This window comes from Syngnathus typhle, linkage group LG21, assembly GCF_033458585.1.
Source record: "Syngnathus typhle isolate RoL2023-S1 ecotype Sweden linkage group LG21, RoL_Styp_1.0, whole genome shotgun sequence".
Lineage (NCBI taxonomy): Eukaryota > Metazoa > Chordata > Actinopteri > Syngnathiformes > Syngnathidae > Syngnathus > Syngnathus typhle.
In genome coordinates this window covers 8,496,362-8,522,674 of record NC_083758.1, presented here as the reverse complement: position 1 = coordinate 8,522,674, position 26,313 = coordinate 8,496,362, and the positions used below count along the sequence as shown (strand labels likewise).

The window sequence follows — 26,313 nt, the reverse complement described above, 5'->3', positions numbered from 1 at the left end:
AGATCTAGAAAGGAATAGAAATTTATTTGATAACTTATCAGCAAACAAGACATTTGCATAGATGATCACAAAAAAACAGCAGTCGCTCAACGTTGACACAGCGAACAAACAAGAGGAGCAACTCTTGGTAACGTATAGAATAAATTAAAAATTACAGGAAACGTAAAAGAGCGTGGCGATAAAAAGTCCAAATACCGGAGGTGGACGAGAGCTCCGTATAATAGGACGGGGCGTGCGTAAAAGCCATGCCCGAGCCCCATCCACCGTCCCCGGACAGCCTCCCGGCCGAGCGCCGGTCCCAGACTTCCATCCACTGAGGTGAAAGAGAGCTCCGTAGCGTCCTCCGTGTCACTTACAAAGCCGCTAATGACGACGGTAGCACGTGAGGCTCATCGTCATCCCGTGATCAATCTTTGTCCTTTGAAATTCAATTGACCCTTGCCACGTCACGGTTTCATTTTGGAAAATCTTCACATATAAAAAATTCACATATAAGTCGCCCCCCCCCCCCCCCCCCCCCACCTAAACTATAAAAAAAACGGCGACTCGTGCCATCCAAGAGCACTAAATGAAAATCGATTTTGTGCTATGTGCTTTCTTGGCATGTTTTTGACGGTCCTCACGCCGCTTGGGAAACAAACGCAATGTCAATTGGCATAGTGCCGGTAAAAAGCCACCTTCACGCGCTCAATGTGGTGGCAAAGCTTGACAGCGGGCCCGAGCTTCAGCTCCATGCACTCCTGCACGGTGGGCAGCGTCAGCAGCAGCATGGCCTGGCCGTCGATGTCCTGCAGGGGCAGAGCAGAACGGCGTGAGACCTTGGGCTGGCGGGCTCCAGCTGGCAGGCGCTAGATGGCCGATCACCTGCTCCTGGAAGATGCTGGCCAGCGATGCGCAGTCAGTGGAGTTGATGAACTGGACCACCTCTTGCACGCTCCACTCCAGTGGGTTTCCGTCCAGAACCAGGGGCTCCTCCTCCTCCTGTGTACCAGTTGGCTTTTTCTTACCTTCAAGATGGCCGCGCCTCAAGCTCAAAGACCTCGGACAAGAGCGCAGCTCTGTCTCACCTGCGCGTCTTCGTCTTTGGATGCTTGGTACTTGCCGAGGAGCTGGCGCGCAGACCGCCGTCGGCCCTCTGGCGCCTCCTGGCTGCCGGCGCCGCCATTGCTGGTGCCCTGGGGCTCGACCTTGCACAGGGCCGTGGCGCGACGCGGGCGGCCCCCGACGGTCTCCACCGAGGACGCGTCCGTCAGGTCGTCGCGCGGCTCCGAGCTGGTGGTGGCCTCGCTGCCCGATGGCGACGCCCCGTCCTCTTCGTCTTCCTCGCTTTCCTTGACGCAAGACAGGAAGGATGGCGTAAGTGATCCATCCATCCATCCATCCCATAGATGGCAGTGGAAGCCAACCTGTCCTGAGCCAGCAGGAGTCAAATCCACCACTGAAGATCGGCGCTTTTTCTGCACAAAAATGCTCTTCCTCTTCTTGCGCTTTGGTTTGAGCGGCTCTCCTGCTGCTGTGGCGGCGGCGGCGGCGGCGTCCTCGCCTCCAGGCGGCTTGGGCAGCTTCCTTTTCTTGCCATAGTAATAAGCTGATGACACAAATGAAAAGAAAAAAGGTCATTTGTAGAACCAGCACGTCGTCGTCCGCTGCAGTCAAGCAAAATGAATTTGCATTCAATGTTTTACGTATTTGCGGCGGCGGCGACTCACTCCACTTACTGTATTTGGTTTTGGTCTGAACAAAGCAGCTCTCCGGGCACTTCCCGGGCACGAGCGCGGCGGGGCCCACGAGGTTGGGGCAGCACTGCAGCTTGACGCACACTTGGCGACAAAAGTCCGGGATGAGCTCGGCCAGGCGGACGATTTTGATGCTGGATCGGTACGTTTTCCCTTTATATCTGAGATGGGGCGGCGGGCAGGCGGGCGACTTTAGCGGGAAGAACCCCGAGACCAGGCTGGCTGGCTCGCTTCCTTCCTTCCTTCCTTCCGTCATCCTCACTCACTTGGCTTTCAGGGTCTCCTCCTGACAGTCCCAGCTGGGATCCTCCAGCTCCTGCAGCTCCTTGAGGACGCGGCCGGGCTTGTAGGCGGCGTTGATGAGCATGGTGAGGACCTGAGCGAGTCGCAAAGTCAGCAAAGCCGAGATCCTCGCGCCCTCGCGCTGTGGCCCTTACCTCTTTGAGAACCAGAGTGCACTTGCCAGGCCCCACCGTCTGCGGCAGCTCGGAGATGCGGCCCTTGTTGAGGTACGGCCCCGAGAAGCAGCGGTGGTTGACAAACACCTTGGAGCAGCAGTAGCGACCGCCGGCTGCCACACGGGGGGGGGAAGAGAAGGAGCACGTCAATGCCGCTCGGAATGTCAGAAAAGCCAAGTGGAGTCCCCACCTGCGTCGTTGGGGGCAGGCTGGCAGCGATAGGCTGCCGGAGGGGGCTCCGCGGCGAGCGACGGCTGCGGCGCCAATCTGTCACGTTTCACACATGAGCCAAAAGGCAATTCCAAAGAGACGACGTCACCTTTGGGTGAGCCCGAGGCTTACTCTTGCTCCGGCTGGACCACGACCATCTTCCGTTCTTTGACACCTGCGCGGAGCAAACTGGGTCATCTTTCAAACAGGACGGACGGACGGACGAGGTGTTGAGACGCGCTTGGACGTACAGGCAGCTCCGAGGGGCGGGTTGAGGGGGTAAGCGTTGGCCTCACACCAGCCCACGGGAAAGATGTCCATGGACTCCACGTCCACGATGGTCTCGCAACAGCGCTTGGGCACACCTGTTTGGAGCAACGGCTTTGCTCGAGCGTCAAACTCATTTGTCCGCTCTTTTTTTCCCCCCTTTACCTTCCAGTCGAAGCCACAAGAGACGTCCTCGCACTCGAGTGATCCGGGCCACGCAGATCTCCGCCGGCCGCTCGGGGTGCGCCGTCTCCAGCCACGCGTCTTGGGCGAACGGCCGAGTCTGCCACGCCTGCACATCCTTGTGATTCAGACCTCCGGGACGCTACACGGACAGACCAACGGGGTGGACGCCTTACGTCGGGGAAGCAGGTGTCGGGAGCGGCTTCGGCGCCGCTCTGCTCGAGGTAGTCGGCCCGGTCAAAGTCTGGGGCCCGGTAGCCGCGCGGCCGCCCCAAAGCCACGCCGTTCTTCAGGCACCACTGGATGGGCATGATGCCCGGAGAGTTGGCGTGACACAACGCGGAGCGCGGCTCGCCGTCGCCCGCCGGGTCGTCCGCGGTGACTTGGAAGTAGTTTTCATCGAAAACCTGCAATGGGGGCGTCGGGGTTGACATCGGCTTCCGTTTCTTTCCTCACTGATCAAAATGGTCACCTTGGTGACGCAAACGGGGCAGATCTGCAGGCGCTCCCACGGAGAAAGCATCTCCAGCTTCATGCCCACCTTGAAGGCGTGCGCAGGCAGGTCGGCGTGGTCCTGACGTCGGGGAGCTGTTAATCCTTTACAAAGTGCGAGAGGGACGCGACAGAGGCGCTCGCTCGCTCGCTCGCTCACCTTGAACACCTCCGGCGGCACGGCGCTCGTCTCTCCGTCTCGTCTGGCGTCCTCCAAAGCTTGCTGCCACTCGGCGGCGCTGTTGAGACTTTGCAATTCTGTGACCATTCAAAAAGGATGTTTTTTTTTTTTTTTTTTTTTTGCATAAGGGGTGGCGGCGGATGTTACCTGTGGGCGGCTCCAAAGCCAGCCGGTTCTCCCGGGCCCAGCCGAGGGGTCGCAGCCTGATGTCCAGGTAAAAGAGCCACGCGTCGCGAGCCCGGTGCTCGTCCGACAGGCCGGCGAGGCGCAGACGGAGCCGGCCGCCTACGTTGCGGACCACGCGCACCGGCCAGTACAGAAAGGGGTCCGACGCGTCGCGGAGTTCCAGGACCGATCCCTGGACCATCAGGTCCACTGTGTTCTTCCCTCGCAGCGGCTAGGCAAACAAAAATGGAGCATGGCTTCAAGGTCCGCTAAATAATGTGCGATGGCGAACCAACATTCTTTGGAGCAAAAAAAAAAAAAACACCTTCGCTAATGTGGCACTTTTGGGATGAGCCCAAAACCTTTCGGCACACTCACCCCCTCGAGCAGGTTCGCCGGCGCCGTCCTGGAGCCGGTCAAGTCGCCGACCAGAAACTCGGTCCAATCTGCGTGCTTCTCCTTGATGGCTGCAATGACGCACAAAACAAAAACACGTAGAAGAAGAAAATCAAGTGCTCAACACTTTCTACTTTGGATTGTTGACATTGGCCAAATGGTTTTTTTTTTTTGCTTCAGCTTCAACTATGCCGGGTTTCCATTTTGCTTTTGTTGCTGGCGAACTTCGCATGCACACAAGCACTCCTGTGTGCACAAATAGATCAACTATTTTTACAGATCCTGCGCAGACCCCCCCCACCCCCCCCCCCAAACCCCCTTCGCTCCTGACATGTACAAACAATTATCTGGTTCTCTGCGTTTCCATCCCAAAGGCAGCTTACACACACATGCTCACATCAAGTGCATAATTAACCTTGAGGGAGGGGCTTCTCAGCATGAAATGGCCGCACACACTTTGGAGTGTTTTCACAAAACATTGCCCCCCCCCGGGCCCCTCACTGGCGGTTGGGAAAGAGCGCGTTGCGCAACGCACCTTGGGGGGGCGCGAGGGTCTTGCGGTTGCGGGCGCACCAGCCCACCGGGTGCAGCTCGGCGGTCATGACGTCGCACCAGAAGTCGGCCCTGCGGTCGTCGGCGTAGCCGCTGAAGCGCAGCAGCAGCAGCTGGCCGCACGTGGCCACCACCGTGGCCACCCAGTAGGTGTCGGGCGCCTCCTTGTTGGCCACCTCCAGCTTCATGCCGGGCTGGAAGCTGCTCTGCAGGCTCACCTCCACCTGACCCACCACGGACACGCTAAGCATGCTAACGGGGCGACCGCCGGTCCAACCCGGGCTTTGTCATGCCTTCTTTTGGGTGGGACTCACGTGTTTGAAGGCGCCGTGTGGGGCGCTGGCGGCCCCCATCTCCTCCATGTGCTCCTGCCAGTTAAACTCCACCTCCTCCACTTGCTCCTCCACGGCCTCCGCCTCTGATTTGACAACAAGACCCACAGCAGAATGACGCACGGAGGCGGCTTGCTATTTTTTCTTTCCAGGAAGTAGCAAGGATCCCTGGAAAAGGACACCTAAAATGGCTGCTAAAGCCAAAATGGCTGACGTCCTGCGTCTTTTCAATCACGGCTTGTGTGGTGGGTCTGCTGAAGGCAAACAGGCTTTACTGGGATTTTTTTTCGGAGTCTCCTCACCTGAGTGGAGCTCCTCCCCCTCCTTCCCGTTAATAGGACAGGCGGGCGGCTTGGGCGCCTGATCCTGGGCCAGCGACTGCATCCTTGCAAGCTGGAGACCTCGTCAGCGCATGGCACGCTTCGTCCCAAGCGCCTGCGGAGCAAAAACACAAGCGTCCCCGACAAATAAAACGAGGGGGAAAATGGTAAGGCGCAAACGCCGACCGAGGCAGAGGTGACGGCCGCTCTTTCTAGCCCAAAAATGCTCTTATCATTCCCCGCAAGGCGTACAATGTCCCGGCGGCCGCCGCAGGCCGCGCGTGGCACGGCCGCCATCAGATAAGCGGCAAAGTGGCAGAACTGGAAAGACACGAGCTGCACTCAAAATAGTGCATTCATCTCACCCTTTCTTTTGACACGAGAGGGAAAGCAAAAACAAGTACCGTATTTTCCGGCCTATAAGGCGCACCGGACTATAAGGCGCACCTTCAATGAATGGCCCATTTTAAAACTTTATCCTTATATAAGGCGCACCGGACTATAAGGCGCACCATTAATGCATCATGTCAGATTTTTAATCCAAATCAAATCATTCTCCATTTTATCTTTTTTATTTCAACTTCAGACGGAACAAATTACTTTATAATCATAAAATAATGATCCATAGTCTTTTTGAGTCATGATTCATAGTCTTCAGCAGGCCACTTATGATTGATTTCATGACACAATGCTTTGGGCCAGTTTAAATTTAGGAATTTGGTCCATATATAAGTCCATATATAAGGCGCACCGGACTATAAGGCGCACTCTGTTGGTTTTTGAGAAAATTTTAGGTTTTTAGGTGCGCCTTATAGGGCGGAAAATACGGTACTGTCATTATACAATCATACAGGCATCAATTTAATTGTCTGGGAAATCTAAAAAAAAAACGATTACACAGAAAAGTAGAAGAAAATTGTCATTTGAAAAAAATCTCAGAAAATTCTATGAAGTTGTCGACTTCCATCTTTCTTCCGCTCATCGATGAGCCGGGTGCACGCGGCTCGCCTGAAAGCGGCGCCAAAAGCTTTAATGGGGGGATTTAGCAGATTAGCTAGCGCCGCACCTTAGATTGCATTAGCGCCTATTCAAGGGTTCTCCTCTTTTAGACTCACCCGCAGAGGTGCCCTGGCCGGCCGGGAGCTTCCTCCGATTCCAACACCCGCGGCCGCCGCTGCTTATTCGACCTCTGGCTTTTCCTTCAAGTCCTCAATTGACGCCTTGGGAAAGGAGCGGGTTTTTATTTGACACCAGAAAAGCCTCACGGCTCAGCAAAAAAAGACAACCATATTAAGGGGGAGAATGGAAAAACAGGGAAAAAAGATGCAATCAACTTTTCAAACTAAAAGAGAAATTTTCTCAGCAACCAACAAAGTCATCTGAAAAGTTTTCTGGATAAAAATATTTACTGTTGTTTTTTTTTTATAGGAAAAAGGTTCAAATAGTGTCGCAATTTCCATTAAAAAAAAAAAAAAAAAGAATTTCCATACCGTCGATCTGATTTAAATCTATTTTTGAGGGATTGTCTCATCCAGCTCAGCCTTCATTTTAATCCGCCCGAATAAAAGGGCTGCAACGAGCAATAAAAGGCAGCTCAACTGCACCATTTTGCTCATACAAAGCGATCAAAGTGAAAGCGGATGTTGTCGCGCGGGGGGGGGAGAGGAAGAGGAGGGAGGCTGAGGAGCAGGCTGCCTCGGCATTCGGCAGCGTCTCATGTACTTTGCACACACCCCAAACTGCGGCGGAAAAAAACCCGCACGCGCTCGCCCCGTGCACACTTTGGATTTAATTCACTAAATCTCGCGTGTGCGCACCAAAAGAGACCAAAGCGGGCAGTTGGCACGGCGCGGATGTATTTTTTCCTCGCTCAAAAGATCTTTAAAAGTGGCAATTAGTCAGCGCAGCGCCATGTTGCTCGGAGTGACGCTGCCTTTGGTAGTTTCTCTTGGATTACTTTTTGGGAAACGCAACTTTCGTTCGCCACCACTTTTTTTTTTTTTTTTTTTTAAGTGAGTCATCAGCATGAGAGCCTTTAATCTTATTTCTAAAGGGCGGTCGATACGCGTTCAAAAACGATATTTCCGGGTCCAAAATGACAACCGCATCACAAAGACGGTTATTAGCAAGCAAGTTAAAAAAGGGAAAAGCGTCAACGGAGCTTTCAAACAAGAGGAATTAAGTCCCTCCGTGGTCAGTTGGTCGACAAAACGCACCAAACGGAAAGAGCCCCCTCCCTCCCTCCCTCCCACGCAGCGGAGTCGTCACCTGTCTTACCTGTCCCGAGTTTTTTTTTGTTTTTTCTCCCCCTCCCTCTTGTTATTCCAGGACACTTCCGGCCGGAGCCCCCGCTGGGTTTGCTCCCGCCTCTCGTCGCCTCTCCTCGGCTCGCCTCGGCACTCAGCACGTCTCTCCCTCCGCTCCCGCTGCTACCTCCGTTCCAATATGGCATCTGTCTTCTGCGCAAGCGCAAAACATCGACCCCTCGTCTGGAGCCTTCAATGACCTTTAAGTGCAGTCAAAAACAAACAAACAAACAAGCATTTCGCAAGTGAGACACAGCTGCAGTTCGGGACTCGAGTCGACATTTTGATCAAGATACTGCCAAATGAAACCATAAAAACACTTGAAATTGACCAATATTAGACTTTAGTTCACATCAAGATATTAGCAAAAACATTCAAAACTCGTTTTTCTGCTTAATTGGCTCACACGCAAAAGCACCGTAGAGTTTACCCGTATTTTCTGGTCAACCTTTCTTCCTCATGCTCTCTCTCCAGTATTCGCGTCAATTGCTTCATCCGCGTCTCTTCCTTGTTCAAGTCAACAGTAGCCTCTAGTGGCGAAGAGCAACGCAGCAAAGTTTTATGACGGAGACAGATAACGAATTCAAGAGAACAAAGTCAGCTTTAACGCCGCTCTTTGGTGCTTTCACGTCACGTGGAAATAAAGAGACCTCAAGGAACTGTCGTCCCCCCCCAAGATCGCAAATGTGATTTCATTTTTGTTTCGTGGTTGGTTCCGGAAACCCCCTTCAGAAACTCGTGACTGTCACACACAACCACATCGCCATTCTCATCCTCCAATAATAGTTGGCAACTTTTCACAACTAGATCCCATGATGACAGAAACAAAGTCATAATAAGTGAATTTCCCGAATCTACGAATAAAGTTCCTGGACGTGAATTTTTAAATGCAATTTTCATGCCATTTAATGCAACCTAACAAGTATTCCTGGAAGCGCATGATTATCATTTGCAGATCACGACATGATCCGCCTACTCTCCGAAAACTCAAAAACCCGAGCGGGCGGGCGAGCGAGCGAGCGAGCGAGCGAGGCTGCAAATTGAACAGATGGTGGGCGCATGCGTGTTTTGCCATTAATCTGCTTTCCCGTGCAGGCTAACAGCGGATTAATGTGCCTGATTTACACCCAAATGAGGCTCTTTGTTGAGTTGTTAAATCTTAAATTGCTTCTTCCAGGATAAAACGCAAGTGAAATAATCATTTAAATGTTTTGGCTTGAACCAGATACGTTTACAACCGACATTCAAAATCAATTTAGAAAATAGAAACTAAACGATTAGAAATAAATCGCCACAGGTAGCGCCAAAATGCCGGACCACAACCGGATGTATAGCAAAAGGTAAAAGCATGTGCCCTCTTACAAGACGGAAACAATATATATAAAAAAGAAAACATAAAATGAGGTTGCAGGTGGCTTTACTCGGAAAACTATTATTAATAGTTGCTGAACGGCTGCCGCGAAATACCTTTATTTTGACGGCCTAACCGGAAGCTACCCTTTGCAAGCAGTGTTTACTTGACACTTGTTTTTCTTCTGCAGAAACGTGTATGAAAGGCGAGAAAATCGACTTGTATGTTTGCTTTTGCTGCCTAATCAGCAACCCTCAAACTCGCGTTAATCACCGTAAGGCAACATTGCGGGGACTTAAAAAAAAAAAAGACATCAAGGATTTGGCAGCGAGCTGCGCTTTTGTCCGTCAGCTCAGCGCGACGCGGCAGTAGTCGTCGCCAGCATCCATGGACATGTACGGCCACAGCGGTTCTTTGCTGGCGAGGAGGTTGTCCGATGCCGGAGACTTGGAGGTGACCAACATGAGCGACATCAACGCGGCCAACCCGCACGGATGCGACAACGGCGCTCTGACTGACCGCTTCGGGGTCCTCATCCAGGGCCTCCTGGCCATCGTCGCCTTCAGCACGCTCATGTGTGAGTGGCAGGCAACAAATGCATTTTGGAAAAATCATTCCGTCCCAAAAAGAGAAACAAATGAGCAGGAAACAAGGCTAAATGACTTGCACACGTGGCGTCTTGTTTTCGTTCCCCAGAGCGCGCAGCAAATCCGCGACTTCGAACTTAACTTGCGTATTGCCAACGCTTTATTCGATTGTGGATTCGTGTGAGTTCATGCACTCACTTTTAATAACCCCTAGCCAAAAAAATATATATAAAAGCACCAGCAGATAAAGTGCATTTGTAGTTTGTTCAACGATCTTGCCTTCGAGAAAAAAAATGACCCCCGCCCCCCGTTGTTGTGCTTAACAGCTACTTGAGTTAAACCTGTTGATATAATCCGTGTTTTTTTGTGATGAGTGTCATTTGACTTCCTGTTACTTTTTTTTTTTTTTTTTAATCCTCTCTCCCTGAAGGCTGCAGATGTCAAAGTCCACAATTGTCTTCCTCAAGGCGACGGTGCATTTATTTAACAGGAAGGAATAACGGCTGACTGGCAGATAAATAACTTGTGACACCCAGAATGTGGGCCGCCTCATGAGCCTCCACTCGGTTACTTATTAGCGCCTCGAGGCAATTGTACTGTGGAAAAACTCGGCAGTGATATTAGTGGTGCTTTGCAGAAGATAAAGAATACATGTACAGCTTGAGGCTAAAGTGTCTTGTCAACACGCTAACTTGTTTTGCAGTGAAAAGGTTCCGGGAGCCCGCAGGGATCCGCCGACCGTGGAGGATCTGGTCAGAAATGTTCATTTACTTTGCGGTTGAGTAGAAAAACTCTCTGGTGGAAACTGTCTCACCATCTCCACCTGAAATGCGTTCCAGGTTTTTTGACACATCCAAGCAGGCCATCGGCGCCCTCTTCATCCACTTTGCTAACGTTTTCCTGTCCACGCTCACCAAAGAGGACCCTTGCTCACTGTCAGTTGCACTCTCTCGTTTTTGTTTTCTTTTTCTTCATCTACGTACGGCAACCCTTTTATCGAATGGACGTGTGTTGTTGCCGTTTTGCCAGGTACCTGATGAACTTCCTGCTGGACGCCACCGTGGGCATGCTGGTCATCTGGCTGGCCGTCAAGCTGGTGTCCAAAGTGGTGGAGCACAAGCAGTGGACGCTGCTCACGTTCGGCGAGTACGGTGAGTTGACTGAAAGCGCAAGTCAAACTGCAGGGGTGCAGTTCCGGTTTTAACCACTGGAGGTCACTGTTGACATAGGGCAGGCCTTTCAAAGGATGGATTGAAAGCAAAGATTCAGTTGCTTTTTTTTTGTGTGGCAGGCGACCCCCCGCAGGCGGCGGCGTGGTTGGGCCAGTGCGGCACGTACCTGCTCATCATGGTTCTGGAAAAAGGAGTCATCAGCCTGGTGCTGCTGGTGCCGGGATGGTCCAAAGTATGCGCGCGTCCCGAATGAACGGAAAGAAAGGCGCGCCGCTGTTGTTGTGAAATGACGCCGTTGCGCTTTCCAGCTCCAGGCCGTTCTGCTGGGCTACATCACGAACCCTCAAGTGGAGCTGGTGCTGGTCATGCTCATCGTGCCCTTCATCGTCAACGTAAGTCTTCTTCTTTGCTGACTCCCCGCCCCGCCTCTTTGCTGACGGCCATTTTGTCGCAGTCGGTCATGTTCTGGGTGGTGGACAGCCTGACCATGAGGAAGTCGAAGAGCATGAAGAGCCCGGACGACTCGTGCCACGTCACGCCCAAGAAGGGCGGCGGCGGCGGCGCCGAGGAGTCACGGGTGAATGCAACTGACATTTGAGAGGCTTTGCTTCTTCTTAGCTTCTCACCTGCTGAAGTGTTTACGTAGGTTCTTCTGACGGCGGAGACGGACGAGAGCGAAGAGGAGGGGGACGACGGCGCCCCGCCTCCCGTGCAGTTCTCGGGGGGGCAGGCCAGGCCCGACTGGGTGGCGGTGTGACGCCGCCGCCCGCACCTGAAGCTGCACACGCAAAGCGCCTCCACACACGCGGATCAAGTTCAGACAAGGTCGCCACAGCGCAACAAAGACGATGCACCTGAGGGCGCTGTACTTGAAAATGGGACATCATGAATCCATGTTGGCGCTGGGGACTTTTTGGCAATGAGAGTTGCTTCTCATCTACCTTTTGATGGAAGATGGCAGCATTTTCACGTGCCGGCTACTTCCAAGGAAGACCACAAGTTGTTGTTGTTTTTTTTCCTTTTATTTCTCTCGTTTTTGTTTTGAATTAGAGGCAAGAAATCATGTCATCATTTGTTTTGGTTATTGACAGAAACATTTTATGTGGTAAAACATTTTTTTTTTACCGATCCCATTTTTGAGTGGCAGAAAGAGGCTTCCATGAATGTGTTGAGGAGTTGAAACATGAATGTTAGCTTCATGCTAATTTTTGCGCATTATTATGATTGCCACTCAGCAGTTGCTTTGACTTTGGCCAAGCTAACTTTTCTTCCAAATGAGGATTCTTCATTCTATCGTGTATTTATTCGCATGTGTACGACTTTTTGTTTTATAGTCCAGTCTTTTTAAACCTTGCAGACTTCAACTTTACTGTTCTCGTTGGACCAAAGGTGTTGTATTTGCTATTTGAGCTTTTTTTTATTTTTTGTTACGTCTGCCAGTGGTCACAAGGTGCTCCTTCCAGAATGTAATGTGTGGCCCAAAATAAAAGTTGACTGACGCAGGAAGACGACTAGTACTGATCGTAAAAAGTTGACCGTATAAAAATGTCCAGTGGAAAACACCAGGGTCCTAAAAAGTACCTGAACCAAGCGGGGGCTTCTCTCACGCGTTGCTCCCGTCGCCCGTGTCGAACATGTGCGAGGCCACGTAGTCCTCGTAGCGCCCGTCCACCACTTTGGCGCCGTTGTTGCCGGCGAACCAGCAGTCCACGCTGTGCGCGCCGCCGTAGATGCGCCGGCTCTTGCGGACCACCGGCACCGAGCGGCCCCTCACCTTCAGGAGCGCCGAGGAGGGCCGGTCCCCGGCCTCTCCTTCCACGACGCTCACCTCCTGGTGCAGAAACTGACCTGCGAGGAGGTGCAAGACTCAAAAGCGCCGCACGAGTTAAGAGGATGGAAAAAGTCGCTTACCCAGCAGGCCGTGGCAGCCGGGCGAGAGCCCCTCGCTGTCTTGGATGTAGAAGCCCAGGTGGTCTCTCTGGTAGGGCGCCGGGTTCTTGTAGAGGTGCAGCAGGACCACCAAGGCCACGCGGGCGCCGATCCTCAGCGTCACGTTGCGGCCGCCGACGATGGCCAGCGACAGCGCGCCGCTCTCCACCGAGGCGCTGGAGTGGCACGGCAGCACCAAGCGGTCGGCGCCGTCCAGGATGACCTTGGTGGGCGTCACCTCCACGTAGGCGCGGCGGGGGCGGTCCGCCACCACCGCGATGCTGCTAAAATAGGTGCGCCGACGCTTACGGCTGCCCGCCGGCGGCGGCGTGCCGATGAGTTTGCCGTTCACCGTCACGCCTGGACAAACGCACGGCCGACGTTTTGAGGCCGCTGGGCTGAAATAGCAGGCGGGCTTCTTTCCCGACCTACCGGAGAATTTGTGATCGGAAAGCAGGCGCAGGACGTGGCCGGGCTCGCCGTTGATGTTGAAGCAGACGGCCGTCTTGCTGAGAGGGAAGTCCACCACAAAGTGAGGATCGCCATCGGCTGGAGACAAACGGGGGAACCTTTCAGACATTTGGACCCGGGATGAGAGGTTATCTATCGGCTGGCTAGGTGGCGCTTTCATGGCGACTTGTGAGAAAGCACAAGATGAAGAGGCGTGTGATGACAGAGCGAGCGTAATGACAGGGCCGCCGCCGCCGCCGCCGCCGTTTCCCTTCTATTTATTAGCCGTGCAAATGATAGGGCACGCGCGCAGAGCCGACGTGGCGTCACCTGATGTTTTGGAGATGGTGAGGGACTTCTTGGCGGGTCTCCTGTCAACTTGATCTGCGAGGGAGAGCAAATGCCGCTCCGTTGCCTTCCACGTCAAAACATCGCAAGAGGACAAAGGAGCCTTCGTTCATTTGGTGCGGTCTTACCTCTCAGAGTTAAACTCTGTCTGTCGACTTCCTCGCGTAACGTTCCTTCTTCTTCTTCGTCGTCTGGCACCTCGTCGCCGTCCGACGGGACCTCGTCCACCAGCATGTTGGTGAGAGGGCTGAGGAAGCGGTACGCCAGGGAGAGGTCGGTGGCCCGCCGGACGTGTTCTTCCCTCTCCCGGCTGGTTCGGGCGAGCAGACGGCAACGAAGCTCCTCCTTGAGCGTCAGGAAGGCCCACACGCGCTCCGCCAAGTCCGCCGCCAGCCGCTTCAAAGCTTCCCCCGATTCGGGAAAGCTCCGGGCCGCCGCCTTCACCAGCTCGCCGGCCTCCGACTCCCGCCGCCGCAGGGCCACGTCCGTCTCCAGGACGAGCTTCTTCTCGTGGTTGTCGGCCGTGACCCGAACGCCGAGAGCCTCGGCGGGGCCCCACTTGCCGGCGACGACCAACTCGGAGCCGTTGAAGTAGTTGGCGTAGAGGTGGCGGGTGACGCCGTGTGCGGACGCGTAGTCCATCCTGACGTGGGACAGCAGCGGGGTGGCCATCTCCTCGTAGAAGCTGGACACACGCGCGTCGCTCTTGTTAGCTTAAGTGTCGCGCCAGCGTTTGCGTAGCGGCGCATCGGCGTTTCCTTCCGCCTGTCAAATGCGCTCTTAAGGGCCACCTGCGGCCCCTCCGGGGAGTTTGCTCACTCAGTTCCATAAAAGACCTCGGTGGTGACGGCCAAAGCCGTGTTTGCTCAGGACGCGCTATTATCTGCAAGCCTGCTCAGACGGCGCTTACACAACACAGGCGCATTCCTGGCGCCGCTGTGCAAACGAGAGCCGAGGGCCCCGAGGAAGGGCCCCGAGGCTTAATCTGCGCGGCTGTCAGCGCCGACGCGTCGCTGCTCTTTGTGCGGCGGACGGAGGGCGATAAATGACGGACCAGGATTAACGAGAGCGAGCGCTGAAGGAATCAAACTGCTACATTCGATTGCTGTTCAAATCAACCTTTCGGACCAGTTACCTTCTGAGCATGGCGCTGGCGTCGTCTCCCTGGCGGATGCGCCTCGTGGCGCCGCAGTTCTCCAGGGCCATGCGCTCCAGCAGCTTGTAGTCGGCGTCGGCGCCGATGCCGACGGTGAAGACGCAGAACTTGTCTAGCGCGGCCGAGCGGGTCTTTCCCAGGATGGCCGCCGACTGCGACTCGCCCGTCGTGGGCCGTCCGTCCGTCAGGAAGATGACGAGCGAGACGCCGTGGAGGCGCCGGCGGAAAAGAGCCGAGGCGCTCTGGATGGCGCCGTCCGTGTTGCTGCCTGCCGGGCGCACGCGTCACGCATGTCATTTTCAACCACCCGTGTGATGTTCCTACCTCCGCTCGGCGTCAGGGCGTAGATGAACTTCTTGGCGTCTCGGATGTTGAGCGGCGTGACGGGCACCGGGCCGCCGGCTCGCCACACTTTGATCTTGTTGGAGAAGCTGATCAAATTGAAGCGATCGACGGCTCGCAGGTGGCGCAGGATGGCCAGCAAGGCGTCTTTGGTCTGGCCCGGGAAAGGTAGCGCAACGTTAGCTTGCCATTTACGAGTCGAACGTTGCGATATGAGCCCAGAAGAAAAAGAATCCTGCTGATTGATGGCCTTTTCCACTCAGCATTGCGGGAACATTATGTTTGCGTGTGTAGGCGCATTGTAGAATTTGCCATTGCAATCACCATGGGATGTATCGGTCAGAAGCGGACACTTGACCCGCCGTGAAGGCGGCCATTGTGCGAGCGCATCAAACCCCGCTCGTTGTTCGTCCGGCGAAGGTCGGGGCGGGGATCACGGCAACGGAGCCTAGCCTTGTGTCAAAGCTTCCATGACTCGATGGAAGCTGACCTTCCCGCCTGCCTCACAACTCGGCCTTGTTCCACTGTTGTTCACTCACCCCCTCCCCTCCCCATGTAAATGTCTGACTTTCCTCAAAGTTGAATTGCGGAAAAATACATTTCAGAACTGCTCCGTGTCACGTGTGTCAGCTGAAAGAGCTCGCTAGCATGTCACCTGTTTGATCTTGGCACCCAACATGGAGGCGCTGGCGTCGATGACAAACACCACGTTCTTGGGCACGGCCGGCAAGTCTTTGGGCGCAAAGTAGTGGACAAAGTGGCCCTTTTGAACCTGCCGATGAGTCACAGAGCCCTTAGAGTTGGCAAGCGGAGCCAAGAAGGAGACAAAAGAGGTCTTACCCGCACGTCTCCGACCGCCGTGTCCCTCTGGACGTCGTAGCGGACGACAAAATCCCCCAGGATGCCGTCGGTGGTGATCTTGGCCTGCTGAATGATGTTGGGGCCGAAGGTGACCTTGCAGGCGTTCTTTTCCCTTCGGACCGTCGTGGTGACGGGAGGATCCGTCTTGGCTGCGGCACAAAGACGAGAAGCGCTCGCCGTTCGTTGTCTCGCGGGGGGGCTCCGTTTCGCCAGCGCGACAAACCTGCCGCCCTGGCCGGGCTTCGGCGGAGAGGAAGCACCTCCAGGGCGGTGATGGGCAAGTGGTCCACCACGGTGACGTCCACCCGCAGGCGGCTGACCAGCTGCAGCGGCCGCAGGGCCGTCACGTGCTCGTAGCGGCCCAGCCGGCGCTGCAGCAGCTCCTCGTACTCGAGCAGGAAGACGGCCCGCTCGCCGCCCGGAATCCTGGTCCCCATCCGGAACACCTCCGAACTTGGACGGAAAAAAGAAATGGGTGGAGTCTGCAATCCTTGAGCATATACAATTTGAAAATAGAGCAGGAAGGAGTTCCCACACACCTGGGGTCACCTGACTCTTTGTCCCGAGCTTTTCCGCCTGGCCGCTTGAGCCTCCGCCGCTCCTTCGGCGCGACCCGACTCCGGTAGACACGCCCTGCGATGATCCTGGTTTGGGAGGTCAAAGTTCGAGGATTAGCACTTAACTGCATTTTCTGCCCTCGGCGCAGGTTTACGGCACGCCGAGGCGCCTCGGGCCTTTGTCGACACTTTGACGTCTCCGTGGCGGCGGCGGCGGCGGCTTTCTCACGAGGCGCATTCATTGATCCCGATGTCATCGGGCCGAGCCACAAAAGGTGTTTCAAACAAACTAAACTTGCGCGTGCTGCTTACATGGTGAAGTTGGAGACGAAAGCGCCGGGCGGCACGGGGAAGCGGAAGACGCCCTCGCCGGCGGCGGCGTGCCGGTTGAGCATGACGCAGCGCACCGCCGTGAAGGCGTAGCGGGAGATGACGGTGGTGTTGACGGACAGCTCCTGGATGTGAGGTCTGGCCTCCTGCCCAAAGTCAAAGGCGACGACTCGCATTCAAGAACTTCCACAATATTGGTAATGATACGAAATGAATCAAAGTACGTATTGTACCTTCACCAGGATGTTTTTCACCTGTCGTGGAACTCTGTGCGGTGCCTGAAGAAACAATCAGTTCATTTGGTTCACATCAAACAAACAAAAAACTAAGCAAACACTTACCATGTTGAAATCAAAGTGGTCATCCAAATGGTCTCCTGGTGGGAAATGGTCCACCTGGGCAAGGGTGCACGAGAGCAGTGAAGCCAGCAGCAGCATGGTCTTCATCTTCCTGGCTTCGCTCGTGTCGCAAGGTTAGTGAGAAGATTCGACCCTGCAGCCTGCGCCCACCCACTGCAGGAGAAGGAGGAGGAAGAAAAGGAAGGACGGGGTCTTAGACCAAGCAGCAGCACTTCACTGATGCCTTCACTGACCGTGGGAATTTAGACGCTCGCTTGCAGAATCTGCCGCTACCTGGTGGACGTGACAGAAAGTTACAACGTGGAGACGCCATTTGGCTCTTCGACCGACTTTCAATTGGATTCAGTTATTTCTTACTAGCTAGCCGGCTAGCTAGCGTGACATCAGTGCAAACTGTGAGTGGGCTTGTCCAACACTGTTTACTCGCTCCCAATGTGCAGGTCAAGCTTCAAAGTTTGCTTCCCATCTGCTTGCAAAGTATTGATCGTGTGGATCCCAAGCATTTGCAAGGCATTTTCACTGCTGGCTAGCAGGACGAGCTGAGCGCTAAGAACATGAAGCCAAAAGAGATTTTTCTTTTTCTCCTCATGGCGCTCTCGGGCCTCCATGAGCACCGTTGCTTTGAGTTTGTCATCGGCGGAGAATGGGAGGACGAGGTGAGTGGGGTCAAACTAACGGCTGGCGAGATGTTTTCATTAACGCTCAACTTCCTCTCAGCAGTCAGATCTTCTCAATCACGGTGACAGACACAAGGTGAGATCTTCCTGTATTACTGACTGAACCGATTTTGGCCCCGAGAAATCAATCGTTCAAAAGGCAAAAAACGAGACGATCGGTTTCAGGGATTAGAGAACCAACAAAATGGCGCCTGACGACTTGTCTGTGTTTTAGAGAGCCATCTTGACCAGCGAGGAACAGGAAGACTTTGAGGTATAACCCCTCCACTTGTTGTTTTCACCTCTCAACACTGTGACATGAGTTTGAGCTCAGCTCCCAAAAATCAATAAGTTCAGAAGTACACTCCCGTGACTGACGGGTTAGTGACCTAGTTGTCGAACAGATGGTTCCAGGGATTTCCATTTAAGTTCATCAAGATTAGCGGACCTTAACCTTCACAACTTGCTCAAGAATGTCCTTCATGGGAAGTTCCCATCTCAAACTTTTGCCAGGCCATCCGCGGAGATGACATCACCGTCAAGAGCTACAAGGTGGAGAGTCGGATCACGTCGCGGTTCGCCCACACCACCGTCCGGAGCTCGGTGGTCAACTCGGGCTCCAAAGCCCAAACCATCGGCTTCAACGTGCAGATCCCCAAACGAGCCTTCATCACCAACTTCACCATGTGAGAGCGTCCGGAAGAGCGAGAAGGCGGCACGCAGAGTTAATGGCGGTTGCTTTTTGCGCCCGCCCCAGGAACGTCAACGGCATCGTCTTCACGGGCTCGGTGAAGGAGAAGACGGTGGCCAGGAATCTGTACGCTCAGGCACGAGCCAAAGGGAAGGCCGCGGGCATCGTCAGGTACTGGGCCGGATAGATCTCCAAACCAAAGCAGACTTGAGGGGAGACTGGAACGTTTCCGCACAACAGATCAAACTCCCAGGAGATGGAGACCTTCAAGACGGAGGTGTACGTCCCTCCCGGAAGCAACATCGAGTTTGAGCTGCATTACCAGGAGATGTTGGAGAGGAAGCTGGGATTCTACCAGCACTCGCTGCACCTGCAGCCCGGGAGACTGGTGCCTCAGTTGCAGGTACCCACGCCTTTCCAACCCCGGCAGCCGCAAAGTTCAAGGCCCGTGTCCGTCTCCAGGTGGACGTTTACATCTTTGAGCCCAAGGGAATCGCCACGCTGGAAACGTCAAACGACTTTGGGGACAAGTTTGCCGAGCTGGTCGCAGTGACGCAGTCCCCAGAGAAGGTGAGACTGACTCCACGTCAAATGGAGGCCGTGGAAACCTCGCTAGCAGGTTCGCCCCCCTCCCTCCCTCCCTCCCTCCCTCCTTCTCTCCCTCAGGCCCACGTGGTCTTCAAGCCCAACTTGAACCAGCAGAGGAAGTGCGACAACTGCACGCATAGCGCCATCGACGGCACCCTGAATGTCAAATATGACGTCAAGCGGGACAGCAACGCCGGCGAGCTGCAGGTAGCCCACCGACCCACCCACCGACCCTTCCGCACATTGCCGTCAAATCGCCACTGACGGAGACCTCGTTGGTCTCGCTAGGTCTCGGACGGCCACTTTGTCCACTTCTTCGCGCCTTCCAACATGTCTCCGCTCTCCAAGAACATTGTGTTTGTCATCGACGTCAGCGGGTCCATGTGGGGGGTCAAAATGAAACAGGTAAGTCGTCGTTTACAACGGCGGTGGTCCGGTAGGACCGACTTGCGCTCCTTTTCGGCAGACGGTGGAGGCCATGCAGGCCATCTTGGACGACCTCACGGTGGACGACCAGTTCAGTATCATCGACTTCAACCACAACGTGCGCTGCTGGAACGAAGACTTGGTCCCGGGATCCTCCGTGCAAATCGCAGACGCCAAGAGATACGTCCAGAACATTAAACCGGTCGGAGGTACCGTGACACAAGTCCGGATTTGGGAGCTCAGAACATTTTGGGTTGCTCACGAGTGACGTTCCCCCCCCCCCCCCCCGCTCTAGGCACCAACATTAACGAAGCGCTGATGAAAGCGGTGCAGATGCTCGTGAGGGCATCTAATCAGGGGCTCATCGATCCTCGATCGGTCTCCATGATCATCCTGGTGTCGGACGGAGACCCGACAGTGGGTGAGTCTCGTGGCGGCGGCCAGTCAAACGGTGTCGTTTAGGTAGCCGCTCAAGACGGACGCTTGCGCAGGCGAGATCAAGCTGAGCACCATCCAGAAGAACGTGAAGAAGGCGATGAGGGACGACTTCTCCTTGTTCTCCTTGGGCATCGGCTTTGACGTGGATTACGATTTCTTGGAGCGCATCGCCATGGACAACCGCGGCGTCGCCCAGCGCATCTTCGCTAACCACGACGCAGCCGAGCAGCTCAGGGTAGGCCTGCCGTTTCCGAACCGCCGGAGCCGGCCGGGAACCTGTCTCGACACTTTGCGTCGTTCCCTGCAGAACTTCTACAGCCAGGTATCCAATCCTCTTCTGCGGAAGATCACCGTCCAGTTCCCGGAGGACTCCGTGTCGGACGTCACGCAGAACCAGTTCGACAAATTCTTTGGGGGCTCCGAGCTGGTGGTGGCCGGCAAGGTGCAACCGTTGGAGGGTGACACCTTGACCAGCTTCACCACCGCGTCGGGTGTGAGTGCCACGCAGGCATCAGGGGGGGCCAGGGGAACGTTTGCTTCTCCGTCATAATCTTCTGGTCCTACAGGCCCTGCTGGACATCACCTTGGAAACGGAGGTAGACACTTCCAAGCTGGACATGGAGCTGGCCAAGCAGCAGCACTCCTTCACGGGCTTCGCCAGGCAGCTGTGGGCTTACATCACCATCAAACAGATGATCAGCGAGAGGTGCGCGCGATGGAACGGCAAAACGAAACGGCCAACGGAGCGGTCCGTCATAGTCCTCCTCCACTTGTCAGGTCTTTGGCGCCAAGCGCCGCCAAGAAGAGAAAGATCACCCAGCGCATCCTGGCGCTGGCCATGGAGCATCAGTTTGTCACACCGCTCACGGCGCTGCTGGTGGAGAGCGAGGACAGCAAGGAGAGGCTGCTGGCCGACTCCCCGAAGGACCCCAAGCAAGGCTGCTGCTCAGGTGTTGGCCCCACCCCACCCCGCCCCGCCTGACGCCAGGAGTCGTAGCGACTTGCTTCATCCATAACGTGTGCGGTCAGGGAGCGGATTGGGAGGAGGTTCCAGGACTTTGCCTCCGGTGAAGGTCGTCTACCAACCTCCGCCTTGGGTCCAGATGACCACGCCGGCCCCGCCCAGCCATGTGGAAAAAGGCCCGGAGGAGTGGACCATGTTGAAGACGGTCAACTTAGGTACTGCACCTATGCACACCAACCTATCCTTGCTGTTTTGTGTTCTTTGTGAAACACCCAAAGGTGCCACGAGCCGGTGCTCGTCTGCTTCCCTATTCTCATATTTGACAGGAACGATGTCGAAGTGACACCGAGTATTTTCAAAGCCCGAAGCAGCCAAAGTAGCACAAACATTTGATTGAAAGTCGGATCGGCATCTTACCGGCTGCTTCTCTGGAGTTCTGTTTGTCCTTCTGGTCTCGTAGAGCTGCGGCCATTTTTGTAGTCCTTTTGCCAGCATTTCTCACTTTGCCTTGACAAGTAGTGGACCTTGCACACTCACACATTTGGCTTCACCCAGTGGACAACGACCCTCACTTCATCGTGCACCTGCCTCAAAGCAACATGGACGTGTGCTTCAACATCGACTCCGAGCCCGGTCACATCCTCAACCTGGTGACCGACAGAGGCGCGGGTACGACGACGCCGGCCGGCGCGTAACCGCTCGCACGGCAAAACGTGACTTTGCTTGCGGCCCCGCCCGCAGGCCTGGCGGTCAACGGACAGTTGATCGGCAACAAAATGGCGCACGATGGAAAGCGGAGAACCTACTTTGGGGTCATCTCCGTCTACTACCAGCCGGACGGCATCGGCGTCGCCGTCAGCGCCGACGACATCGCCTTCACCGATGGCAAGAACAACCACAGCTTCACCTGGGGCACCACGGCCGACATCATCCAAAACGGGTAAGCGGATGAAGCCTGCCTGTGGGATGACGCCTGATGACGTCATCGCTCGTTCTTCCATTCAGGGTGAGGATCTCCATCGTGAAGGACGTGCACGTCACCGTCACCATCAACCAGAGCATCAAGGTGATGGTCCTTCTCCACCGCGTGTGGAAGAAGCACCCTTTCAACGTGGACTTCCTGGGTCTCTACCTCCCCAATGACAACCAGTACTCGCCACTGGTCCACGGCCTCATAGGTAATGAAATTGGGCCGTGGAAGCTGCATCAAAAGGAAATAAGACAAGGTTAGGGAGGCATTGGAGATAGAGTGGGGGGGGGGGGATGCCTAGGATGACTTTAGAGATGATGTGGCTTGAAATGAAGTTAAGGCCCTTTCCACTCATTTCAATGGGGAACATTTCAAACCAATTGAGTGCTGGCCTTCAAGGTATTCCTCCCACAATTAATGGAGTGGATGGCAATCAAAATAGAGCGGACATGATGAGCAAAACACAGCGTTTATTGGAGAGGTGCTGAGCTTCCTAATGAAATCAATGTACACAAATATTGTCCCTTCGCGACGCTAAAAGATTGGGTGTGCGCCATGTGGCCCCTTAGGTCAGTTCTCCCAAGAGCCCGATGTGACCATTTATGACATCCGCGATGGCGCCGACCCCCAAAAGAAGGAGGCCACCATGGAGGTGAAGGGCAACAAGCTGCAGGTCACCAGGTAGGTCAACCCCCCCGCTTACAATAAGACAGGTTTTAGGTCCTAACGGTGGCGCCCTCTGCTGGCCGCGCTCCCCAGGGGCTGGCAGAAGGACTACAGACGCGACAAGCGACGCGGCTCCGACGTCTACTGCTGGTTCGTGCACAACAGCGGAAAAGGGTTCATCGACGGCCACTACAGCGCCTACATCGTCCCTGACCTCCACAGCTTCCTCTCAATGGAATAGGAGAGTCTTCAAAAACAAAAGGAGAAAAAGAAAAGAGAAAAAACAGGACTTTTTTTTTCCCACCAATGTCTTATTTGCGGGTTCATTACTCCCAAAGTTGAAATAATGATTGGTCGCGTTGAATCGATAGAAAAGGTATCATCGGAGCAATCTGCCGGTTTGAAAAAAAGAAATTAGCGCTGTCTGCCAGATGAAGAAATATTGCAACTCTGACGTAGTAGATTAGAGAAGGAGAAAAAAGTTTGCTCAAGCCAGTTTGGAGAAGTCCTCGTAGGCGACATCCACGCGCGTTCCTTTTTGTGGACCCTAAGGACGACAAGACATGGTTTTACTTTCTGGGTTGCCGTAGCAACGACGACAACAACAACAAAAAATCGACTTTGTTTGCAACATACCACTTTTTGGCTACATTGCGCTGTGAAAGTGAGAAATCATTTTTCTTCTTGTAATAAAGACTCGCTTGTCCTCCACGCTTATGTCAATTTGCTGAGTTGTTTGCGAAAATAGTCACAAAGCCAAGAGGAAGAGGCATTTTCTTTGCCATGCAAACCCACTTACGGAATCGAGCGTTAGCGAAGCGCAGAACTTCTTCTCGTCGATGCCCTCCAGCACGGCCTCCGTGTCACGGAACTTTCCGTTGACAATCATCACGCGCTTTCCTGCGGGGACGCCGCTTAGGTTTCCTACACATTTCTCGCTTGTAGCAGCCAAAGGTCATCCATCGCCTACCTGGTGCGGGTATCACCGTCTCCACGTGGTTCTGGTCCAGTTTGAGTTTGTCCCCAGAGTCGATCATCTTCACCACCGCCGTGAATTTCTCTCGCACCTCCTGCGGGGCGCCGAGCGGTCAGGACGCTCGTGCCGAGACGCTCGCGCGTGTGGGCGCTTACCATGATGACGGCCTTCTTCTTGTGGTACTTGTCCCCAAGCCTCTTGGTGACCACCTTGACCACAATGTTGGGGTGCAGCCAATGGTCGGTCTTGACGGGCGACGGCTGCTGCTGCTGCTTCTTCCTCTCCTCCATCTGAGAAGCAAGGCGGCGACGTCAGCCGGGCCGCACGCGTTCCGAGTGGCGCCGGACGGAGCCTACCTCGATGATCTGCTCCAGGGCGGACTTTCGCTTCTTGTCCCGCGAGTCGGAAGCAGAGGACGGCTCTTTCCTCTTCGCCGATGACGTCTTGGCCAGAGCACTTGGGGCCAGGAGGGAACTACGGAAAAACAAAGAAGACGATGGCCGACGACCATTTTAAATGTAGAAGAAAGTGTCTTGTAAGAACAAACATTTTATACCCCTGTACCTCGATGCGGAAGGACCTGCTAGCGATGTGCCGGCGCCCAGGTTGAACGTGACTGCAAAAGAAGGGAAGCCGGCCACGTGCCATCAGAACAACGTCCAGGTATATTCGGCACGTGTGGGGAAACGCACCTTTTTCCTCTTCATGCTCTCGCTTCAGCTCGGTGTAAACCGGGTCTTCCTAGAGGATTGAGGAAAACGTCAGATGAGCGTGCGTCAGGGTCGGAGGCCGCGCTTGGGACTCACCGCCTCCTCCTCCTTGCCGTCGCGGCCTCTGCGGACCTGCTCCTCGATGAACTTGGCGCTGCGCTCCTCGTCGTCCAGCTCGTGCTTCTTCCTCCTCGCCAGCTCCTCCTGCCGGCGGAGGGTCTCGGGGTCGCGGTCGATGTACTGGATGTACCAGCCCTTCGGCGTCTCGTCCACCTTGCAAAGACCTGAACGGAAGCCGTCGGTTGCGAACCATTGTCCCGTGCGAGACGTTTCCGCGACCGGCTCGCGTACCTTGTCGCCCCAGCCACTTGGTGAACGTGGTGAGCGTTTCCCAGCGCGTGGCGTTCATGTGGATGTGTTGGCGGTCGCTGATGTACTCGTTGTATATGATGTTGTTGTGAACCCGCTTTGTCCCTGGACACACACAAAACGGAATCATTTTGACACGGTGCACAATTTCACGACATGTAGCTCAACTACTTCGACGTATCACGATGATGTCGCTTTGTGACCTTTTAAAACTCAAATCCAATCTTCTTAGCTATTGAGTAGGATCGCGTGATGGCCAAACGTACCGAATCGTCGCCGCAGCAGCTCCACAAAGCCGTTTTTGAACTCGCTGCACAGAAAAACAACAGTAAATGTATTTAATTGAATTGATATGTATTCAGAAATGATGTCGCTGAGCTAACTAATCCAAAATGCCCAATGGTCCACTTGCTTTGCTTGCTGAAAATATACATTGATCACTTTGTTTACACAAGCACTGGTGAAGAAACCTACTTGGAGAAATGGTCCATGAACTTGTTTGGGCATTCCGAGGCGAGCAGCAGTTGCCTCTGGTGGGACTCGGACATGCAGTGACACTTGAAGCCATTCTGGTAGTACACACACATATAAATAGCAAATTATGGGATATTAAAAATGAGCGTTTGAGGCAACAGGTCGTAGTAGGTTCGTTTAAAGGCGGCGAGAAAACTCACCTCATCTCGGCATTGTTTTTGACACATTTGACAATACCACCTCAGTTTTTGGAGACCTTTGGATTTTATCCGGTTGCTTATCGCCTTGGGTGAGAAAAAATCGGCTTTCCCCATTTTGGCCAACTAAAACTTTTTAAAAATCGGTTCTTAACTAAATGTGCCCGTGGAGACGAAGCGTAAATACGGTTGACTCTGCCCTTTCCGGGATTCGCACGTCATTATCTCGCGAGAACATAATTTTGACTTCTTCTTTGGTTAATAAGAGGTCCATTGCGCCCTCTGGAAGTCGCCAGTTGATTTAAAAATGGTTTAAATTTTAGTTGAAACTCCCGTTCCCTGGAAAGAAAGGACTTGTTGGAGAGTCTTGTCTTGAGATTATTATTCACTAATGTTAACTAACCGAATATGTGCTGCGTGGGGTTTAAAAAAACGGACATAGGTCTTTTGGAATTTGGCCCGTTGTCTCCCTCGTGTGGTACTTGGTGGTATCGCCGGTTTTGTAGTGCCATGATACTCCACATGAGGTAGACAGCGAGTAGCTCAGGTCCAACTATCATCTGTGGAGCCTGGAGACATTTGGACACAAGGAAAACAAATCAAACAGCCTATATTTGTATATATAAATGCAAGGGCAAATGAGACCAATTCAATCATTATGCTAGCAAGAGATTTGATGTTGCGCTCAGCCTATGTGTGCCATGTATGACTGAATGAGGCCGTATTGAGGTCACACTGTCTTGAAGACATTCTTTCGCTTCACCGACTCCTCACCGCCACCCAGCATCCCTCCATTATTTGTCATTCCATCCCTTCATCATTATTCACCGTCAAGAATGATTTAGGGTCTAATTATAGAACATTTCTGTTCATCTTTAAGCCTGCGTGGCAAATTACAGGTTTCATATTTTCGGGGTATTTGTATTGGAAAGATGAGGAGGTGTGTAGCAAAAGGTCAAAGTTCATTGCTTTGATCACAAAAAGCAGACGGACCGAAAACGTATGTTAAATTTGACGCCAACTAATGAAAGGAAGGGAATTCCTCAGAGGCGAGTCAAGACAAAGATGTGCGTCTATATACTTTGACACACACACACACGCACACACACACCTTCAACTGAAAGATGAGCAAACATCACATGAATGAA

The 26,313-nt window shown here is 53.9% G+C and overlaps 5 protein-coding genes across 11 annotated transcripts; 2 read left to right on the top strand and 3 right to left on the bottom strand.

Moving 5' to 3' along the window:
* Positions 1 to 5: 5 nt before the first annotated feature.
* Positions 6 to 8,288, bottom strand: sfmbt2 (Scm like with four mbt domains 2). Of its 4 annotated transcripts, none has more exons than XM_061268724.1 (22): positions 8,029 to 8,288; positions 7,570 to 7,798; positions 6,408 to 6,512; positions 5,275 to 5,407; positions 4,955 to 5,058; positions 4,624 to 4,864; positions 4,071 to 4,159; positions 3,675 to 3,924; positions 3,507 to 3,604; positions 3,327 to 3,428; positions 3,031 to 3,261; positions 2,837 to 2,963; positions 2,656 to 2,769; positions 2,537 to 2,579; positions 2,385 to 2,461; positions 2,174 to 2,307; positions 2,003 to 2,112; positions 1,719 to 1,897; positions 1,407 to 1,588; positions 1,068 to 1,331; positions 865 to 1,007; positions 6 to 788 (listed from the first exon to the last, which is right to left on the bottom strand). In XM_061268724.1, the coding sequence occupies exons 4-22, from the start codon at positions 5,354 to 5,356 to the stop codon at positions 758 to 760; spliced, it is 2,601 nt and encodes an 866-aa protein (XP_061124708.1). In that variant the 5' UTR covers positions 5,357 to 5,407; positions 6,408 to 6,512; positions 7,570 to 7,798; positions 8,029 to 8,288; the 3' UTR covers positions 6 to 757. The 4 variants fall into 4 exon arrangements, with proteins under 4 accessions (XP_061124708.1, XP_061124704.1, XP_061124706.1 ...); XM_061268720.1 differs by having other exon boundaries at positions 865 to 996; XM_061268722.1 differs by having other exon boundaries at positions 865 to 981; positions 8,029 to 8,287.
* Positions 8,289 to 9,081: 793 nt separating this feature from the next.
* tmem110l (transmembrane protein 110, like) lies at positions 9,082 to 12,214 on the top strand. Its single transcript, XM_061268752.1, has 8 exons — positions 9,082 to 9,526; positions 10,240 to 10,288; positions 10,376 to 10,471; positions 10,566 to 10,687; positions 10,828 to 10,940; positions 11,017 to 11,100; positions 11,163 to 11,285; positions 11,355 to 12,214. The coding sequence occupies exons 1-8, from the start codon at positions 9,337 to 9,339 to the stop codon at positions 11,463 to 11,465; spliced, it is 888 nt and encodes a 295-aa protein (XP_061124736.1). The 5' UTR covers positions 9,082 to 9,336; the 3' UTR covers positions 11,466 to 12,214.
* On the bottom strand, positions 11,858 to 21,359 carry itih5 (inter-alpha-trypsin inhibitor heavy chain 5). 3 transcript variants are annotated; one of them, XM_061268717.1, is made up of 16 exons: positions 21,221 to 21,359; positions 17,274 to 17,313; positions 17,023 to 17,193; positions 16,915 to 16,959; positions 16,664 to 16,827; positions 16,334 to 16,438; positions 16,018 to 16,247; positions 15,774 to 15,943; positions 15,589 to 15,705; positions 14,916 to 15,087; positions 14,571 to 14,859; positions 13,564 to 14,120; positions 13,418 to 13,471; positions 13,070 to 13,186; positions 12,620 to 12,997; positions 11,858 to 12,556 (listed from the first exon to the last, which is right to left on the bottom strand). In XM_061268717.1, the coding sequence occupies exons 3-16, from the start codon at positions 17,125 to 17,127 to the stop codon at positions 12,312 to 12,314; spliced, it is 2,748 nt and encodes a 915-aa protein (XP_061124701.1). In that variant the 5' UTR covers positions 17,128 to 17,193; positions 17,274 to 17,313; positions 21,221 to 21,359; the 3' UTR covers positions 11,858 to 12,311. The 3 variants fall into 3 exon arrangements, with proteins under 3 accessions (XP_061124701.1, XP_061124702.1, XP_061124703.1); XM_061268718.1 differs by lacking the exon at positions 17,274 to 17,313; XM_061268719.1 differs by lacking the exon at positions 21,221 to 21,359 and having other exon boundaries at positions 17,274 to 17,414.
* On the top strand, positions 17,498 to 23,150 carry itih2 (inter-alpha-trypsin inhibitor heavy chain 2). 2 transcript variants are annotated; one of them, XM_061268711.1, is made up of 21 exons: positions 17,498 to 17,696; positions 17,761 to 17,793; positions 17,932 to 17,970; positions 18,210 to 18,382; positions 18,454 to 18,558; positions 18,628 to 18,790; positions 18,850 to 18,957; positions 19,054 to 19,182; positions 19,264 to 19,380; positions 19,442 to 19,610; positions 19,697 to 19,822; positions 19,893 to 20,074; positions 20,147 to 20,332; positions 20,406 to 20,545; positions 20,617 to 20,789; positions 20,869 to 21,018; positions 21,359 to 21,472; positions 21,545 to 21,743; positions 21,809 to 21,981; positions 22,343 to 22,454; positions 22,533 to 23,150. In XM_061268711.1, exons 1-21 carry the CDS (start codon positions 17,595 to 17,597, stop codon positions 22,678 to 22,680), a joined length of 2,841 nt encoding a protein of 946 aa, XP_061124695.1. In that variant the 5' UTR covers positions 17,498 to 17,594; the 3' UTR covers positions 22,681 to 23,150. The 2 variants fall into 2 exon arrangements, with proteins under 2 accessions (XP_061124695.1, XP_061124694.1); XM_061268710.1 differs by having other exon boundaries at positions 17,758 to 17,793.
* Positions 22,224 to 25,398, bottom strand: kin (Kin17 DNA and RNA binding protein). The gene is made up of 12 exons (XM_061268746.1): positions 25,169 to 25,398; positions 24,969 to 25,063; positions 24,761 to 24,804; positions 24,477 to 24,599; positions 24,222 to 24,409; positions 24,108 to 24,156; positions 23,980 to 24,031; positions 23,772 to 23,889; positions 23,571 to 23,705; positions 23,410 to 23,509; positions 23,239 to 23,339; positions 22,224 to 22,986 (listed from the first exon to the last, which is right to left on the bottom strand). The coding sequence occupies exons 1-12, from the start codon at positions 25,280 to 25,282 to the stop codon at positions 22,927 to 22,929; spliced, it is 1,179 nt and encodes a 392-aa protein (XP_061124730.1). The 5' UTR covers positions 25,283 to 25,398; the 3' UTR covers positions 22,224 to 22,926.
* Between the last annotated feature and the right edge of the window lie 915 nt (positions 25,399 to 26,313).